Here is a 19,619-nt window from a genome sequence, read left to right on the forward strand (position 1 = left end):
CATCTAGAAGTTTCTGAAACCCTGCAGTGTAGGACCACTGACACCACAGCCAGGCATGGTATGACCAACTTAGGGCTTCTTTATTCACCGTGGAGTACAAAATACAGTACTGGTGTGCTGATACTCTCCAGGGCCAGAAGGGCAGCATTTCAGGGCTAGAAGGTAGGATCTTCCTAAGGTGGGGAGGAGACCTTGGAGGCTTCTGGCTCTGAAGCAGGTTCAAGCTGCTGCTTCTGGGGATTGGGGCGTGCAGCTGCTTCCAGTGCCTGAAGTACTGTGTCAGCATAAGAAATCAGCTCCTGGAAGGAGGAAACAAGTGAACCATTTGTTCCGGGGTTGTCAGGATCCAGGAATTGCTTTGATGACATAGCCCCCTGACGGCTGGAATCTTTGAAGTGGTCTAGCTACCCTTCCCCCTTGAGATTGGATTCAGCCCTGTCACAGGAAGAGAGTAGTAGAAAAGCATGTGGAGCTCTGGGTCAGTGCCGTGCACGTGTTCTGGCTTGATAGAGGTGTCACCGTGATTTACCAGGCTAGAAGTAAAACGTCCCCGGATCGTCCGGACTATGTCCTTGATGCCTCCAGACTCCAGCTCTGGCAGGATCTCCTCTGCAGTGGAGCAGAGAAGGTGATGAGGCTAGGATCCCTACCCTCCAGCCAAATAAGGTCGGATGGGTACCACTTTTGCTTGGAGTTAATGAGTGGGAAGTCACAGGGGTTTGAGACCAAGCTCTGGGACTCCTTCCCTTCCTGCCAGGGAGAGGACAAGGAAAGGGTCCTCACTGTAGGAGGCCAGGTGGGCCAACAGCATGCAGAGGTTCTCAACCACCTCAGGGTCATCCTTGTAGAGATGGTAGATATCTTGGAGGAGGTAGAGGCCGCTGCTGCCCTCTTCCAGTACTGCTATTCGGAAGGCCACCAGTTCTAGGGAAGGGACGCAAGGGAGTCTGGGTTTTAGTATAGAGTGTAGCCCCTTTGCAGCTGCCCTTACTTCTCAGCCCCCTGTACCCACTGTCACTGGGAAGTAGCATGACCATGGTCATAAGGCTGTTGGGAGAGCTCTCTTTGACCAGGAGTCCCAGCCTCCTGTGAAGGAAGCTCCTGATCAGGGCTGTCCTCCCTTGCTCTGTAAAATTGTTCCACTTTGCCTCTCTGCACCTGTTGGCAGCGAGCCCCACGCCCAAGGGAAATATAGCACTTGTGTTCCTCTTCTCCTCAACACGGAAGCTCTGCTGTGGCACTGTGGAGAAGGGTCTCCTGTACAGGTGGCCCTAACATTCTGCATTAGTTAACAGGGTTCAGAGGGACTGAACCCTCCCCACAGGGTGCTGTGTATAAGGATGTCAGGGATAAGTCAGGAGGAGCTAAGATCCCCAACTGCTTCCTGGAGGTCCCAGCTTGGGTAGCTCAGTGGACTGGCTTGAGGAGAACCCAGCAGGAGTGAGACCAACGAGACAGTTCTTAGAGCAAGGGAAGTGGTTGTTACAGACCAAGGGTGGGAGCATCCCTACCATTCACTGCTGCTGACCGTGGCCCATTCCTGGGCCCAGAGTTCTCTACAAAGGACAACTGCCAGTGCTTAGTGTAAGAGTTGGCCTAAGCCTGGACTTGGAGACAGACCTATATGTAGGAAATCCATGCAGCTGTGGGATGTTTATAGGTGGGGAGGTGGTCCCAAGACACCAAAACAGAGAAGTCCCAGTGGTGTTTTCCGAAGACTGGTTTTTCGTGTTCCAGTTTGGGGTCACCTGGTAGACATCACTGCAGGGAGCTAGCTTTTTTTTTTTTTAAGATTATTTATTATGTATACAATGTTCTGCCTGTATGTGTCCCTGCAGGCCAGAAGAGGGCACCAGATTTTTTTATTACAGGTGGTTGTGAGCCACCATGTGGTTGCTGGGAATTGAACTCAGGAACTCTGGAAGAGCAGTCAGTGTTCTTAACCGCTGAGCCATCTCTCCAGCCCCGACTAGCTTTTGTCCCACCTCCATGGTGGCAGTCTGTCTTGTCCCAGACTTACCAGACACCTTTGCAAGGCTGGCCAGGCCACGACAAACATAGTTCACCAGCAGAACTCTGCCAGGGCACAGCTGGATGCTTCTCAGGAATAGCTCTACCACCTTCTCAAACTGACTCTCCTTTATGCAACCTACAGAGCACAAGCCTTGTTGCCTTATGGGTCCAGGGTCGCCCTCCCTGTTACCAAGACCTCAGGCTGCTCACCCAACAAGGACAGCAGCCAGAGCACCGCACAGCCAGCTTCAGCTATTTCCACGTCCTCATGGTGTATGGTCAGCACCCAGATGACCACGTCTGAGAGCTTCTGCAAGGGCTCTTTGTCCACAGTGGCAGCTAGAATTAGGACAAGGGTGGGAGACACCATGCCAGGTATAAACAGGGGTACCCGCTGCATGTGTACCCCTCCACACTACTCTTCCCCCAACAATAGCAAAGGACAATCAAGGGGAGAGAGGGCCTCAGAGATGGATACTGGGGCTTTCCAATGCCAGAGTCTACTGGAGAGTCATCAGGAGAGATGAGGACTTTCTGCACTTGTGGCATTAGCAGGATCTCTGCAGTTTTTTGGAGCTGCCGTGGCTTGGAGCCCTCTCTCCTAGAGCAAAACAGTGTCTAGAAGAGGGGGAAGGACAGGCCTCGGAACCCTCATCTTAAAACAGAAACCAGGATAGGGCATCAAGTTCTGGCTGATCTCTAAAGCCAGGGTTGCCTACTCAGTGGACAGGCATCCTGAAGGCCTTCCTCTTATCTCACTTGTGTCTCACTGTGCCCATGTGTTAGGCTCTCAGAAGAGCCCCATAGGGCTGGGGTTGCCCTCCTGTGCTTAAGGAAAAAGATAGAGAGCTGATGTTCTCAACCTGTAGGTTGTAACAGACTGAGAACTGCTGATATAGAGTCTTTACTATGGTGGCTCTCAACCTTCCTAATGCTGTGACCCTTTGATACAATTCCTTGTGTTGTGGTGACCCCTAACCATAAAGTTATTTCATTGCTACTTCATAACTAATTGTGCTGGTGTTACAAATCATCATGTATATCCATTTTCTGATGGTCTTAGACCTCTGTGAAAAGGTTGTTCAGCCCCCAGAGGGCTCACAACCCACAGGTTGAGAGCCGTTGCTTTAGCAGGCCTCATGCAGTTGGGCTAGTCAAGGGAGGGCCTCACCATCTATCAGGAGGGACCAGAGCAGGCTCAGGATAGCAAAGCAGATGTCCTTGTCCTCCTGGAAGTGGTCCAGGTGCTCTTGGGCAAGCAGAAACAACCCCTCCTCCTCCAGCTCTTCAGAGATCATCCCTGTGGACAACCACAAACACTTGGAGGAAATCTAAAAAGACATTTCCCAGTGGGCTGATGCAATCCCTAGCCTGCCTGGCTGGTCTATTTTTTTTCTTTCTTTCTTTTTTTTTAATATTTATTTATTTATTTGTTGTGTACACAATATTTTTCCTGTGTGTATGCCTGAAGGCCAGAAGAGGGCACCAGACCCCATTACAGATGGTTGTGAGCCACTATGTGGTTGCTGGGAATTGAACTCAGGACCTTTGGAAGAACAGGCAATGCTCTTAACCACTGAGCCATCTCTCCAGCCCCCCTGGCTGGTCTATTTTATACCTACCTCTAATAAGCCTCTCACCCAAGTGGGCTTAGTGTAGGTGAGAAGCCAAAGACCTGGAGTGACTCAGTGTCTAACCTTGACCTGACCTATTAACTACCCATTTGATTCTTGGCCACTGTCCTCAGCTTCCAAGTAGTACCCATGGCTGCCATTAAGAGCAGAGAACAGTATGGCTATCCATCTTGAGAATGGGCTCCTCTCCTGCTTATCTCCCAAGGCCTCTGTTCTGTCCCTGGATTTTTAGCACACTCACCTTGGCTGGAGATGATAGTGAGCAGGTTGTAAATCATGGTAATAAGCCTTTCAGAATCAGGGTGGCTCCTCAAGGCACTCATCAGGAAAGAGATGATAAAATGGTCCCTTGGGATCTCAGCTTCTGGGTCTTGTGCCAGTGCTGATGGGGCCAGACAAAGAACGTGGGTTAACTCCACACTTGTGGCTCTAAGGTAGAGCCTAGTGGGTACAGCATCATCTCTTTGAATTAAAGAAACAAATCTGCCTATTATTTAGGTACTGGTTGGGTCTTTGTAAAGATGGGGGCCTTGCTCACCAACAAGCTATAACATCTATTTCCGGTTCTGGCCTCCAAGACCTTGCTGGGTCCTTCCCAATGAATATTTAGTATAAAGTATTTGTGGGCTCTTGCTTGGTGGTTTATTAGTGCTTACCTAGTATGCAAGAAGACCTGGATTTGACTACCCCCTCTTCCTTGAAAAAAGACACAATCTGTGTGGTGGTTAGGCCCTCAGTATTAAGACTAGAAAGGTAAAGGGGTAACTAGATGCTCCAGGCTTAAAGATGTAGCTTGTTTTCTTCGTGTTCCTGGGTGCTGGGGGAGCTCAGCGGCAGAGGCTTCTACTAAGGACTTGAGTGCAGTACTGTCCCCCTGCTGGCAGTCACACCCTCCAAGCCTCTCCTGGCTAAGCCCACTAGACCATCCTGTCTAGCTCCTATGGTAGAGCTGGGGAACAGCTGAGAGAGACAGGCTTATCTAGGGTCTCTGGCCCCATGTAGACCCGGTGAATTCAAACTTTAATTATGCCCCGTCTCACTCTGAGACACAGAACGAAACAACAGACTGGAAATACAGATGCTGGGGATGAGTGGGAAGTTGGAGGAGCTGGTGAGGCAGAGGACCCAGGAGGGTGAGGCTTTTCCATCCAGTCTGGTGCCTACCTTGGCCCAGAACACGCAGCAGCAGGGAGCAGGTGCTGAGCAGAATGTCCAGGATCCTCTCATGCTGTTTGATGATGTCGAGCACCTCCTCCACCAGCTCTGTGGGCCATGGCAAGCCTGTACCACACACAGCACAGTGAGGCACAGGAGCAGCTGGGTGGTGTGACCCAGAGGCTGCTGGGAGCCCGCTAGTGAATACAGAGCATCCATGTGGGTGAGCACAAGGGCAGAGAAGGATCACCAGCCCGTGTGTTCATGGAGCTCATGAAGCAGACCGTCTGCCAAGGTCCACATCCTGTGTTGTCCAGGCTAACTTGGAGTTCCTGGGCTGTAGTGGTTTTCTTGCCTCAGCCTCTTGAGTAAAAGCACAGACACAATGACACCATGCCCAGCTCTGCCAAGGCATTTACTTGGAGCATCTTCAGGAAACAAATCTTCTCAGCTCACTTTCAGATAACAAAGCCGAGAGTCAATGATGAGCATGCAGCATTAATGGCTGTATCAGGGGGCTGGAGAGATGGCTCAGAGGTTAAGCGCACTGACTGCTCATCCAGAGGTCCTGAGTTCAAGTCCCAGCAATCACATGGTGGCTCACAACTCTCTATAGTGAGATCTGGTGCCCTCTTCTGGTGTGTATATGCATAATACATTTTTAAAAAATGGCTGTGTAAACCCAGCCCCTGTGGCTGTCACTGTTTTAAGACCTGGCTTATGAAAATGATGTCAGATTCACCCAGGAAATAGCTACAGGAAGTTCACTCTGATGAGGCTGAGGAAGAGGCAGCTCTGGGGTGGTGGATGAGGCCCACTGTTGGGCTTATAGCCCCTGTTATCCAGAAAGACAAAATCTGCCTTGTCCTGGGCTTTATCTCGGCTACAGTCTCACTATAAAAGGGACTTCGGGAGAGTAGGGAGAGTAATGGCCAATATGAGGGGTCTGTCAACTCACTAGGAGTCACACATCAGCCTCCTGTAACCTCTGCTGTCCTAACCACTCAAACAGATCTTTAGTGTCCTCTGGATGTGTTTTGTGGATGGACAGGTATGAATAAGATGGGTGAGTGAACAGATGGAAGGATGGAGGAAGGAAGGCAGTGATGAACTCGCTGGAGGGAAGGGTGTATGACATTTGAGCAGGAGAGACAGGAAAGCATGTCTTCAGATATTTAAAATTTCCCAAGAAGCTGAATTCCATCAGAGGTAATGCTGGAAAAGAGCTGTTCTCAAGCATTCTGGTAGGAAGGCAAGTTGGTGTGCTTGTGGAGGATGGGATGTAGCATTTACACTCTGATATCCAGAGGTACAAGCACGTGCACCACGCATATGCCAAGTGACCAGTATGCCAGGTGATCAATCATGGTGCTGTTTATAAAAATGGAAAATGAGAAATAACCAGATGCCCACTGTAGAGACGGTGGGACAGATGGATGAGTCTTCAACCAGGTGTGATGGTGCACACTTGTAGGAACTCTAGGGGCAGAGGCAGAAGGATCACAAGTTCAGGGACTTTTTGGACTACGTGGTGAGTTTGAGACCAGTTGAGCAGCACGAGCAACTTAGTAAGACCCTTTCTTAAACTTTAAAAACAAGCAACAACAACAAAAGCCCCCAAAGAGCTGGGGAAGTAGTTCAGCAGTGAAACAGTTAACCAGCATTGTACAAGTCTCAGTCTGTAGTACACTACAACCCCCAGAAGTGGTCCATCTTTTCTGTTTTTAAACAAGGCTTTTCTCCTATAGTTCAATTTGTCCAGATCTCAGTCCTCTTGCCTCAGCCTTCCTAATGCTAGATGGATTTCCTGTTGACCTGCTGTAATTATGCAGAGAAGCCAGTCTCTCTCCTACTCTCCTCTGCTAGTAAGCATGGGATCAGGAAGACTTCCAGTTAGCAGCCTGAAATGAAAGGCTGGTAGTTCCCACCTCCATCCACCCTGCTCCATTTCCACCTCCCAGCCTTTCCTGGGAGCCTTGGGGGAGGTGCCTGCACCTTTACCTAGATCTTCCTCTGGCATTGTCAGAAGCTTATTAAGGGCCCTGAGCTGGACCTCTGGTCGGATGGAGAAATTCTGCATGACATCTGCAGGAACAAGAACATATAGGAAGCCTACTGAGAGCCGTGCCTGCTGTCATACACTCTGGCACACAGGAAGCACACAGCCTGAGTGAGGAAGACACCCGGCGTCCAGGGTGTGGAGTCAGAGGGCATAGGACTCTGGACAACATGAGCACTGAACAGGTCTTAACCACACAGGGGATATATCCAGTGAGAGCAGGGGATGGAGGGGCGGGAAAAACACAGGCAAGGCTAGGCTGCTTAGAGCCAGGGAGAGTATACAGTGTGTACAGGGAGGGACCTGGAAACTGACTACTCACTAATCATGCATAAGCAGCAGGTCTAGGACTAAGCTGTAGGAGACACTAAGCCTCTAAAACTAGTGCCAGGGCCACAGTACCTCCCAGCACTGTCCCGTGTCCCCACTGTCACCTAAGACGTTGGCCACGTTGCCTTCCAGTAGCACATCAGTGATGAAAATGGGAACCGCCTGCCGGTTCATGTTCAGAGCCACACAGGAGTTTCTGAAGGAGTTGCTCATGAAGGTGATTCGGATCACATCCCTGGCAAAGGGACAGAGAATACAGGTGGTTTTCCGTAGGAGCCTCCCTCTGCCTTGGGCTGTGGGTGACCCATAGTGGCAGATACTAAACAGCAGTCTTCCTGGTGGATAGGGCTTCACTGTGGCTCATGTGTAGCTAGTAACCATCTTTATAGTTCCATTTATAGGAACCTGCTCTACTCTATGAAGTAACAGGACTCTATCGGTGGAAGGGCCCTCAAGGATGGTCCTGCGTCCAGAACTTTGGCTTTATGCCCCTTTCTTCCTTAAAAACATGAACATTGGGTGGTGGTTGCACACGCCTTTAATCCCAGCACTCAGGAGGTAGAGGCAGGTGAATCTCCTGAGTTCTAGACCAGCCTGGTCTACAAAGGGAGTTCCAGGACAGCCAGAGCTGCACAGAGAAACCCTGTCTTGAAAAAGAGAGAGAGAGAAAGAGAGAGAGAGAGAGAGAGAGAGAGAGAGAGAGAGAGAGAGAAGAAAATAATAAATAAGCCAGGTATGGTGGCACATACTTTTAATCCCAGTACCTGGGAGACAGAGGCAGGTGGATCTCTGAATTTGAGGACAGACTGGTCTACAAAGCGAGTTCCAGGATGGCTAGGGCAGTTACAGAGAAACTGTCTCCAAAAACCAAGCCAAAACAACAACAAAAACATGACAGGTTTTCTGATTGACATTATTAGAATAGAAACGTCCTGGGCTCCTGAAAGTGATTCGTATCCTTGAAGTTGTTCTACACTCAGTGGGAAAGTAGAGCTGCTTGCATCTTTTTTTTTTTTTAAAGAAACATATTCAAGCCAGATGCACACACCTTAATTCCAACAGTCAGGAAGCTGAGACAGGAGGATCACTATGGTTTCAAAGCTAGCCTGGGCCACAGAGTGAGACCCAATTTAAAAAACAAAACCAAAAAACCCAGCATATGCTCTTGATTAGTGGCTGCTAGGTACGTGAGGGATATATGTGGACCAATCGGGGCAGCTTTCCGTGTGCGAAGGTGGGAAGATGCTCAGAGGTACACTGATAGGCTAAAAGAAGACCCCGCCCTGGGCTCACTTGATGGTTAGTCGATCAGAGGGATTGATGTGCAGCATGAAGGGCAGAAGCAAACAGAAGACCTCTGAAACAGGGATCTGCTTTTCCTTCATAGCCTTCAGGATGGGCTTCAGGCTGCCTGGGTGATGGCGGATGGCCTTCCGCAGGTGCATGGCTTCTGTGTCCTTCAAGGGAAAAGAGAATCTGACTTGGACTTCTCTGAGCCACTGCTGCTAACAGTGTTCCCTCACCAGGCTGAGCAAGAGCTGAGGCGGGGGCCTGGGGAAAGTGAGCATCCTATAGCCTATATGGAACAGAGAGAAAAGTCAAGGTAGAAGAAGGAGGGCAGGTGACTTTCCACAAGACACTTACATCCAGGAAGGAGCAAGTAGCCATGTCTAGAATGATGCAGCCTAGGGACCAGATGTCAGATTTGCAGGTGAAAGAGAATTTGAGAGTTTCAGGAGCCATCCAGGACTTATGGCAGGGGTCTGTGGGCAAGATCAAGGTGGAAGAACCACTGAGTCCCTTGTTCCCTGGGGACAGGGAAACAGAGCAGAGCAAATCTGCCTCAGCACTACCACTCCCCTTTTGGGTGTTTTGAGAGAGGATCGCCTGTATCCCATATTGGTTTTGAACTCCCAATCTTTCTGCCTCCCAGTGCCGAGACGTCAGGCTTGCTCCACCACACTCAGCTACACTGTCCCCACTTTAGTATTCCTTTGCAAGGGCTTACGTCAGGAACCCTTCAGTCACCCTCCTTGGGCCAGATGAGAATTGCAAGCTGTAGCAGTGAGCCCACTGTTGGGACAGCCCTTCACCTCACCAGGGAGGCGTGTCCATCTGGGTGGTATCTGGCAGGCTGGCCCGAGTGGCTGCCTATCAGTGCGACAGCAAGCAAGAGATGGGAGAGACATATTCCAGAAAAACTAAAGTGTGGCCCTCTTTGAACAGCTTATCCCTTCTAAATGTCTGGACCTCAGGGCAAAGTTCTGGCTGTCCTGCCTTATTCCTAAACCTGAGCCCTGCAGAAAGAACCGGAAGTACAGGGCCCTTGCCCTGTTCTATCAGCATGCCTGGACTCAGGTAGTCACTTCATTTCCCAGTCAAACAGCAAAGGTCAGACTCCAAGGACACACACCATTGACACCTCCAAACCACCCTTCCATGTGCCCACCTAATTGCCAATCCATGCATCCATCTGTCTGCCCGTTCATCTACTCACCCATACTCTGTGTGCCAAGGACAACCTCTGCCACCACAGGACTCTGAATTCTCTTCCAGGGTTGCTCTGCCTATCTGGGGCAGCTGCTAACAGGCTTGATACTCCACCCCTTTTCCCCTACCATCTTTTTTCATCCCCTGGGCTATTTTGGGCCTCTGTGGACCCTGCATGGTCAGTGCCTACATCCCAGAGGACTTCTGTAACACTAAATGCAGCTTCTGTCCTTCTTGGATGCTCTCTTCCCCACAAGAATCAACATTTTTAGAGGCCCACAACCATTGCTCTGCTTCTGAGGGCTTCTCACATGCTGGCGTCCTTTGCGCCCTGCGCCCTACCCACAGCAGCATGTCTACTGTGTTATGTCCTAGGTAGGAGGTCTCTGGACCTTCTGAGCCATAAAGCCCAGCCCTAAGAGTAGCCATTGCCCTCTGGATGCTAAGAGTCACCACCTCCCTTGCTGCTCACCCCCACCCCTGCCCGGCCACCTTCTTCTGCTCGGACATTCCACTTGGCTTCATGTGTCATCAGTGCCTGGGAGCTCAAATCCTGCAGTTTGCAGTAGTTGTCGTTGACAAGGGCGATGTTTGAAGGCTTCAAGTTCCTGCAATTAAAAGCAGGGACCCCTGGTGCCATGTAGCAGCCTGGGTAGGGCTAACACATACCCGAGCCTTAAGCCTGTTCTCCCAAACCAGGTCCAGCCCTTTTCACTCTTCAAGAATATGCCACGCTCAGCCCACATATTAAATAATTGTTTCTTAAAATATTGGTGTGGGACAATTGTTCCAGCAGGACAGAAACCCAGACAACAAAATATGACTTCTCTTCAGCTTCTGTACATTAGGGAAGACCCCTTCTCCACTGAAAGTACAAGCACTGAGGCCCCTTATTAGAGGAGGTACCCATTATTCTATACAGCTGGTGACATTAACATGGGCTCCCATCCACTTTGCACATACGGCCCATGTTGGTGGAACCTGTTTCCCAGATCTTCCCACTGTGGATCTTGGGCCTGAAGCTGGGTGCAGGGGTCAAAGGATAGGCCTGGATTGCCCCGACTCATACTGGCCTGTCCAGAGGCTGTGCTACTGCAGGCAACCTCACCTGTCTTCGTTGGCATCTTATCTCTGTTTCCTTGCCCTTTAGAACCACCCCGCCCGGCCCCCACACTCACAGCCCTGTGACTCTGGGGTGAGTCAGGCGATCAGAGGCTTCATGGGGAGGAGCCCTGTTCTCTCAGACAAACGGAAGGGGAGTTCAAAGAAGATGCCCCATCCCTCTCAGATCTGGGCCCCGGGCCTTGGCATCTGGATCTGGGAGTTTTGGATAGTCCCCATCGTCACCTGTGAATGATGTTCAGCTGGTGCAGGTACTCGATGGCATCCAGCAACTGGCTCAGCATGGTGTGCATCCACTGAGGAAGAAGTAGGGGATGCAGTGTTGGAAGGGGCCTGGGAACTCCCTAAAGGGCGGTCTCCGCAGAGCTGGGTGCATATGACCATACAGTCAGTGGGGCAGTGACATGCTGGAAATGCTGGGTGCCCTGGGGCCGCCAGTGGCCACTCTGTGGAATGTGACCCCTGTGGGTACCGCAGATGCTAAAGTCTGCAGTGCCTGTCGGAGCTTGCACTTTATGCTGTCAGAGTGGAAAGAGCCTGTGAGAACACCATGGGAGAAACAAAATGCACCTAGTGCTCATGGCTGCCATTTTCAAACAATGTACCTAGGACTCCTGAGACCCACATTTGAGTCCAGAGACACCCTGAGGTGCCAGAGACTGGCTGGGTAGCAGGAAGTCCACATCCTCCCACTGTGGCCCCTATCCTGATAGAGGAGCTCACTTAATGGTTCTGTGAACATTTCTGTTTCCCAGATTTCTACCAATGTCAAAGGTGCAAGCTCACCCCAGAGCCTGCCCCTGAGGTGCAAGCAATGAAATGAGCTACATGCCTCCTCTGAGCCTCTCGGGGAGATGATGTCTGGCCCACAGGTGCACAGAAAGTCTCAGAGAGAAAAGCATGCTCAGATCATCTCTGGAGGGTACTAGGCCCAAAGGTAAAAGTGAAAGCTTATAAGGTTCTAGAAGAAAACTAAGGAAAGCCCTGTGATCTCTGACCAAAAGGCCCTGATCGCAGGAGGACATCCATCAACTGGCCTCCATTACACCAAGAACTACCTATCACAAGGTGGTATCAAATAAGTGAACTGGCAAGTCCCACACTGCGTAGAGATATATGGCACTGATATCTACCATATGTAAAGAATGTCTACAAATCAACAAGAAGAAAATTTGAATGGGCAGAGGAGTTAAATGTGCAGAGGAGTTAAACATGCAGAGAAGAAAAACTCTGAATGCCTAAAAATGTTGCTGGAGGCCTATAATTCCAGAACTGAGGAGGTGGAGGCAAGAGGATCAGTTCAAGATCATCCTTAACTAGTGAGTTCATGGTCACCTCAAACATAAAGCAAAACAACAACAACAACAACAAACCACAACATAACAAACAAAAGCACATATCTAAAATGTATTTTCCGGGTCTAATGATAGGAAGGTGCAAATTAAAGTCATAACAAAATGTCATAGCCCCTGAACTCTTGACAGGGAAAACGCAGGCCCCATGATAACTGACCAGAGGACCAAATGGAAGGGGAACCCTCTTTGCTTCTGGGAAAGGTAAACCCTGACCAACTAGCTTCTTCTAGAATGCTTACTGAAGCCACATCTTCTGCTGTCGGGTCCAGCAACCCAGTCCTGGATGATTAGGCAAGAAACAAGACCCTCCCCAATGCTCCTGGCAGACTTACTCGGCAGCTCTGACTGGGGGTGGCCAAAGGCCCATCTGTGCAGGAGAGGCAGACCCACTGGTCACTGCCTTGCCATGAACAAAGGTGTCTCGCTGACCACAGGGAGAAGTAAGTCATGGCTAGACCTGAAAGGCATAGGGCTGAGTGGACAACATGTATTCAGATTCGAGCCACACACGGAACTCACCTCGATGAACTCTAGGAAGTGCATTAAAGTCTCTGGAAGCAGAACCCCATCGGTTGCTTCTGCCCTGCAACCTTCTGGGTGCTAAGGATGTCTAACCCTTAGCACAGGGCTGCTGGTGGTGTGTGCACAGTGCATCAAAATATGCAACTGAGATATGTGCATATCGTGGTGTAATGCCTCCATACATGGAAGAAAAACCTAAGGCCAGACCCTTCGGCTCCTCTGTCTCCTACTGCACCAGACTTGGTGCAGACTTAGGTGGCCACCAGACTTGGTGGCTCAGAGTATCTCTTACCTCAGAGTCAATAGTCTCTTTTTTATTCCTCTTATTCTCCAAGACATCCTGGAACGTTCCTTTGATGTTATAGTCCATCAGCAGGCAGAGGAACAGAGAGGAGATCTGTCAGAACACAAGGCCCCTTAACCAACTGCCCAAAGCCTGGGTTTGGGGGCTATGTAGGACCCCTTACTCCAGGGCATCTTCCAATGGCCACCATGTATGGTGTCAATGAATGGTGGCACTGCCCAGTGGGGCCCCCTTACTTTCTTGTGCCCATTCCTATGCCATACTGCAGCGAGCCCTGTGGTTGTTCCTGGCCTCTGTGCATGTAAAGCCCTTTGTAGAACTGTCCTTACTCCTCGATTGGTGAACAATTCCTCTCTTAAGACTCTGGGAGCTCCTCTGAGGATCCCATCCTGCTCAAGGCCCAATATGTAGCCAGTGGCCAGCTCTGTTTCCTTCAATGAAACGTCCTCTCTGAAAGCAGCAGGGTGCCTGGGAAACTCTGAAGGGTGTGTGCAGTGAGTGCCCTCCCTAGCCCCTAGTTGTCAACCCAGCAGAGAAACTGATGTGGAGAAGGGACAGATTGGAGGCCCCTCAGTCCCCTCTGACCCCTCTGCAGGTGGGCTTTAGGAAATCCCTACTCATTACCAAGTCAAGAAGTCCTTTGCCAATAGGGCATAGATCTGGGAAGCCCAACTCAGGACCCACTAACTGTGAGGCACGGGGGCTTCAGACTCCATCATGAACTGAGAATAGTGTTCCCACCCTGCTCTCCTACTTAGTAACTGTTCTGGAGCCAGGGGAGTAAGGAGTCCACAGCGTTGGGACAGTCGAGGGAGGGGACAGAAGAGCAGCTTCCCAATGTCAGCCCCTTCCGGAGAAGCCAAAACCCCACCATTAAAGATGCAGTCTGGAGCCTAGCGCCTGACCTCCTGTTTTAACTGACTTCTACCCAAAGTACCCGGAAGTGGTTGCTCTTAGCCTCAGCTTCCCACTGTGTGAAAGGGGCTGATGGGGCTCCTGTGCTGAGGCTGTTAGGGGAGCATTTGAGATCACACACAGGAGCCAGGCGATGCCAGCCTCTCAGTGTTCCGTGCTGTCAGTGGCTGGGCTGTAGGTGCTCCAACCCACCTCATTGTTCCACATGATGAACATCTCACGGTACAGAGAGATGTTGGGGTGCTGGAGCTTCATCAGGAGCATCAGCTGTACAGAGAGGGAACAGAGTGTCTCAGTCAGTACTGCTCTGCTACATGTTCCAACCAAGAGGTGGGCCACCGGCTCGGGTGGGGCATGATGTGTGTGCAAGGAAGCTGTGCAGCCTGCTGGAGAGAGGCCAGGAGGCTGGTGTGGGACTCCAGAGTGGGTGCCAGGAGAGAAGAGAGCAGGCTGGGCTGGAGACGGTACTGCGCAAAGTCACAGTGAGAAAAGTACTTAGGAACCAAACCCAGTCAGGCAGCAGAAATGGCCTCCTGGACTCTGTGGCCAGATGGGCAATAGTTTTGCCTGGAAGCTGGGTGGGAAAGCACCCGGCCTGGTAGACGTGATTGAGAATGGACAACATGTCCGTGTGGTGGTGGACCCTCCCATGCTCTTTCCACATGTCAGAATGTGACTAGGTCCTTCTCTGCCCCAGTGACGTTGTGCATGACACAAGAGATGTCGACTGGCAGCGTGCAGGGACAGGCAACTCCAGGAGGAAACCAACCAGCAAGTGACCATCATGGAGGAGGAGACGCGTCTCACCTCGGGTGAGATTGCTAGCAAGGCCCAAAGAAACTGCTCACAGCCGCTGTCTATGAAGCTTGAAACTGCGGCCATCTGTGGCTGTGAGGGTAACCTACAGCCCACCGTCATCCCACCTTTCCCTGACCCTTCCTTCTTTGGTGCCTCGCGTATGTGAGGCTGGTGCTTTCCCACAGCCCCATCTCAGCCTTGCGTCTGAGCCTCACATGCAGTCCGGGGCTGCCCTCAAACTCAAGACCCACTCAATGCCAGGACTGGGTGTGCACTGGTACGCTCAGCTAACGGACTGGTTTACGTTTTCTTTGTAAATATTTTCTCTGCGTGCCTCCAAAATTTGTATTGTTCTTCTTTTATAACTAGAAGGAAAAAAAATCCCTTTCAGTGCTGGGGATAGAACCCAGGGTTCTGAGCAATTGATGCACAAACCCCGCCACTGAACTACAGACTCAACACTGAAGAAAAATATCTCCAGAAACTGTGAGATGACTCACTGAGTGAAGGTACAAGAAGAGAACCAATCCCCCAATGATGTCCTCTGAACTCCTCAGACCTGCTATGAGTCACGCATATGCACACTCACACACACACTAAACAAATGTAAAGAAAACAAGAACATTCCCCCCGCCCCCAGACAGGGTTTCTTTGTGTAGCCTTGGTTGTCCTGGAACTTGCTCTGTAGACCAGGTTAGCCTTGAACTCTGAGAGCTTCCTCAGAGTTGCTGCCCCCTGAGTGCTGGGATTAAAGGTGTGTGCCACCACCATTCAACAAGAAGATTTTTTAAAAAGATAGTTAAAGTGCTTACTTTGAAAACTTGACAATCAAGCCAGGTGTGGTGGTGCACGCTTTTAATCCTAGCACTCAGGAGGAAGCAGAGGCAGGTGGGTCTCTGTGAGTTTGAGTCCGGTTTGAGGGCTACACGGTGAGCTCCAGGACAGCCAGAACTACATGGTGAGCTCCGGGACAGCCAGAACTACATGGTGAGATCCTGTCTCAAAAACAAAACAACAACAAAAACAGAAACAAAAAAGGAGAGAAAAGAAAAAGAGAACATGACGATCTGAGTCCAGCCCTCAGAACCCACGTGAAGGTGGGGAGAGAGAACTGGCTGTGCCAAGTTGTCCTCTGACCCCCACACTGGCTGTGCAATGTGTTTTCTGTCCCCCTCCAACAATAATAAATAAATACATAAATACACACATGCATAGATATATAAATAAAATTAAAAAAGATGGTTAGGGCAGAGTAGCCATTAAGGCACAGAGTCCCAGGTGGCAATTAAGAAGTGGATGTCCTGAGCATGAACTCCCTTCATGACTACTGCAGGCTTCCTTCACCCTGTCACTCGGGAAGTGGGCTCACGGTGTGGTTCCTGTATTTGCTGAGTCCTGATCCTCTCAGGGGACCCACTCATTATTACCTCCTCCAGGGCCTCATTGGCGTGGTGCTCATCAATACACTCCACCTGGAGGGCATAGGAAGATAAGGCTCAATTAGCAGAAGTGTAGTGAACAGTGACTGCTACTTACTGTCCCTGCTGTCCCGATCACTATCACCGCCATTACCACAGGTATCAGCACCACCCCTCACCTCCAAAACCACCCTAGTCATGTACTACCACCTTCATCACCATCTCCACCACCACCAGCTCTCCCACTTTTACCTTGGTCTTCTCCTCCAGCTCCACCACTAGTATCGTCATTGCCACCACTGCCGTTTATAGGAAAGTTAGCCAAACATAGTAAAAATCTTTCACTGGGCATGGCGGCATGTGTTTATAATCCCAGTGCTTAGGAGGCAGAGGCAGGAGATCTTTGTGAGCTTGAGGCCTCCCTTATACGAAAAACTTAGTCCAGTCCTGCCTCAAAACCAAACCAAACTTATTCTAAAATAACATAAAGAACAAATTGAACCAGCGATGTTGGGGACAGGATTTAGCTCAGTGGTGTAGTTCTGCATGCTTTTAATCCCAGGATTCTAGAGGAAGAGGCAGGCTAATGGATCTCTGTGAATTTGAGGCCAGTCTGGTCTACAGGACAGCCAGGGCTACATAGAGAGGTCTTCAAACAAAGCAAAACAAAACAAACAAATTGAACCAGTAAAATCTTTCAATGGTTCCTGAACTCCTACTGCATGGATTTTTTTTTTTTCCCTAAGGAACTTATATGTGCTCAAGAGAGGAGACGCTATAAAAATCTCTAAAGATGTTTATCACAGTTGTTTATTCTGCGGAAACACAAATCTAGCTAAAGCCATATGAGAGGACAGGCTGGGCCATGTACAGTGCTGAAGCAGCACTAGCTGGGAGGAAACACAGCTGTCAGATAGGGGAGGAGGAAGCCGCGGTGAAGGCGACTGTGTCAATACATGAGATGTTATCAACCTCCGTACCCTTCTTACAAATACACAAGGGACAGGAAAGACATGCAGACTCCTGCCTATAACCCCTCACCTGATTTCTATTTAGAAAAACCAAGCTGACCTTGAACTCCAGCTCTAAGTGGTCTTCCTCCCAAATGCTGTGAGTATATAGTGTGCATCAAACCTGATGTGGCTAGCTTTAAAAAAACAAAACAAAATAAAACTCTTTTAATTGCTTAGAAGACAGGCAGCTACTTAGGCCACTGGCTTGCGAGACAAGGCAGCTGATCCCACAGCTAGCTAGCAATAAGGTACATAAATGCTCCAGCCCCCGCCCCCTGGGACTGAAGCTGTTGGGAGACCTAGCAGAATATGGTCAGGCCCTAATCCCCAAGATCCTTGTCACCACCCCAGAGGAAGGTGTACAAGGGACTTACACAGCAGCCACTCCTCGTAGGGTGCTCCTGTGGGTCTACATCCCACCCCAGCTGGGCTAGTTCTGTGTCTTTTGCTCAGTCTCTGTGACACCCCCCCCTTTTCGGTCAGATCAATGGTTCTGCACTAAGTAGTACTGTGTTACTGCTTATCAAATTCAAATCCTCTTGGAAGCTGCAACCCTGGTGAGGATGGACTCCTGACGGGGTTGATGAGGCCAGTGAGATGACAGCGGGCATGCAGACAAGCATTGGGGTTAGCAGAGCCAAACAGTGTCTCTCCTCACCAAAGCGTGTATGCGTGGGAACAGAGGGAACTCGAGAAAGTCTCACGATACAGCCTACCCCACCAGACTTCCCGGGATCCTGGGCGTCGGAGAGGCCTCTCTAACCTGGGGTGGTGAGCTTGGAACTGGAAAAGCCACGGTTACAGAACCGTACCCCATGGCTCACAGAGCTCTGTTCCTTACCTGCTTTAGCACGTACTTGTTGTCAGTTTCCGCTTCCATATCTATCACTACCAGGTTCACTCCTAAGGCCCCAGGACGGAACTTTTGCAAAATCTACCCTCGAGAAAGAGAGAGAGGCTGTGAGGAAGTGCACACTGCTCTGTTTCCCATGGGTGCTGACTGCACACTGGGCCAGCCAAAGCAAGCATCTTCTCTCAATCTTGCTGTGGAGGAAACGGTCTCAGGTGACTCGGAAACCCTCCGTAGTGGTGGAGCGAATACAATCTCCCTGGAAACTCATTCTGGAACGCTTAATTTACAGCCTCATGACCCTCTTCCAGTCTGACAATAAGAGCAAGCTGCCCTGGGACACGGGTTCTAAACCACAGCAACCCCATCTTCCAGCACCCCTCTCCAAAGAGAGCATCCCAACAAGGCTCTGTGAGCTGTGAAGCTGGTGCTGTCACAGCCTCCCTCCGCGCTCAGCACTACAGGAAGTACTGTGCGGCCACCCCTGGTGACCTGCGCTGGTGCTAGCTACCTGGGAGATACTGAGGCCCAGGGAGCAAGGTCCTTGCCTGAGTATAGCACTCTGGGGTCTGAGCCAGAGCTTGTGATGGAAGCCACACCCTCAGAACTGGCCTGCAAGGTCAGGGCTGTGGGGTAGAGGGTGGCTGAGTTCTCTGAGTGCTGAGACAGTTATCAGGGTGGGGGGAGGGGACAAGATACCTAGAGGAAGTGCTGGAAGGATAGACAGAATCAGGGAGTCCTAGGAGAGCTGACCACAACATCAAAACTATGTTATTATTTTTAATTTTTTTCTTTAAAAGTTCCTGTTTGACTAATGCCTGTAAACCTCAGAGTCTCCTGCAAAAGGGAGCAAAATCTAACCCACGAAAGCGAAGCTTTTATTGGCTGAGTCTAACTTTTAATAAGGGTGACATGGAAGGGTGGGAGGGCAGTTTTTGTGTTTTTGGTTTTTCAAGACAGGGTTTCTCAGTAACTTTGGAGCCTGCCTAGTACTAGCTCAGGCTGACTTCGAACTCACAGAGAAAAAAGGGCAGTTTTAAAAGAACATCCATTCAGGTTTTTGTTCCTAGTGTTCTGCCCCTAGACCCAAGCATACAGACACACGGGGGGGGGGGGGTAAAAGGCATATGCATCATTCTCCAACCAGAGGTCAGATTGGGGGTTGGTCATCATTTTAGAGAGGGAAAATGAAAGGCGAAGCACTCGAAGAAAGGCACTAGCGGGATTACGGGGTCAGATTGTGATAGAGGCTGGTCCTCGGACCTGTCCCCCACTGTCCACGGACGCTGGGCAGCACCTGATACTTATCCATGGTATCTTGAGGAGACTGCCTCACTGACAGTCTGCTGAGAGAAGACAGTAGACCCTCGAGCCAGGGCGGTAGACAGACCCTCAACTGAGCATGCTCAGTAGTGACTACCCCGTCTGCCCACCCAACCCCCCTCCCCCCCGCCCCCCCAGCTCCACTATCTGACTTCGCCGACCCGGGGCGGGTCTACCTAGGCCTTTGGCACGCACGCGGCGTCCTCGTACTCCGCCCCTTAAAGAAGAAGCAGCAGAGCATAGGGCTCCACGGACCGGACGGAAGGCGGGGTCCGGTGTGTTGGTAGGGTGGAGGGCGGGGCATGCACTGTAATGACA

General features: G+C 50.5%; 1 protein-coding gene across 3 annotated transcripts; it reads right to left on the reverse strand.

The window, feature by feature from the left end:
- Positions 1 to 56: 56 nt before the first annotated feature.
- Positions 57 to 19,581, reverse strand: Stkld1 (serine/threonine kinase like domain containing 1). Of its 3 annotated transcripts, none has more exons than XM_085681481.2 (19): positions 19,478 to 19,581; positions 17,970 to 18,062; positions 16,125 to 16,169; positions 14,092 to 14,166; positions 12,973 to 13,077; positions 11,029 to 11,099; positions 10,174 to 10,289; positions 8,836 to 8,954; positions 8,485 to 8,648; positions 7,296 to 7,426; positions 6,804 to 6,887; positions 4,812 to 4,928; positions 3,889 to 4,029; positions 3,185 to 3,313; positions 2,224 to 2,352; positions 2,021 to 2,149; positions 784 to 924; positions 530 to 609; positions 57 to 299 (listed from the first exon to the last, which is right to left on the reverse strand). In XM_085681481.2, exons 2-19 carry the CDS (start codon positions 18,006 to 18,008, stop codon positions 174 to 176), a joined length of 1,941 nt encoding a protein of 646 aa, XP_085537607.1. In that variant the 5' UTR covers positions 18,009 to 18,062; positions 19,478 to 19,581; the 3' UTR covers positions 57 to 173. The 3 variants fall into 3 exon arrangements, with proteins under 3 accessions (XP_085537607.1, XP_085537605.1, XP_085537606.1); XM_085681479.2 differs by lacking the exon at positions 19,478 to 19,581 and adding an exon at positions 19,276 to 19,390; XM_085681480.2 differs by lacking the exon at positions 19,478 to 19,581 and adding an exon at positions 19,242 to 19,346.
- Between the last annotated feature and the right edge of the window lie 38 nt (positions 19,582 to 19,619).

This window comes from Myodes glareolus, chromosome 21 (assembly GCF_982192425.1).
Source record: "Myodes glareolus chromosome 21, mMyoGla1.1, whole genome shotgun sequence".
NCBI classification, from domain to species: Eukaryota; Metazoa; Chordata; class Mammalia; order Rodentia; family Cricetidae; genus Myodes; species Myodes glareolus.

Bases quoted from the DNA above. Each gene is read 5' to 3' on its own strand.
- Stkld1 (XM_085681479.2), bottom strand. The intron at 13,078-14,091 runs GTGGGTTGGAGC...GTGTTCTGACAG, and splicing joins TCATCATGTGGAACAATGAG to ATCTCCTCTCTGTTCCTCTG. The intron at 6,888-7,295 runs GTGACAGTGGGG...TTGTTCCTGCAG, and splicing joins CAACGTGGCCAACGTCTTAG to ATGTCATGCAGAATTTCTCC.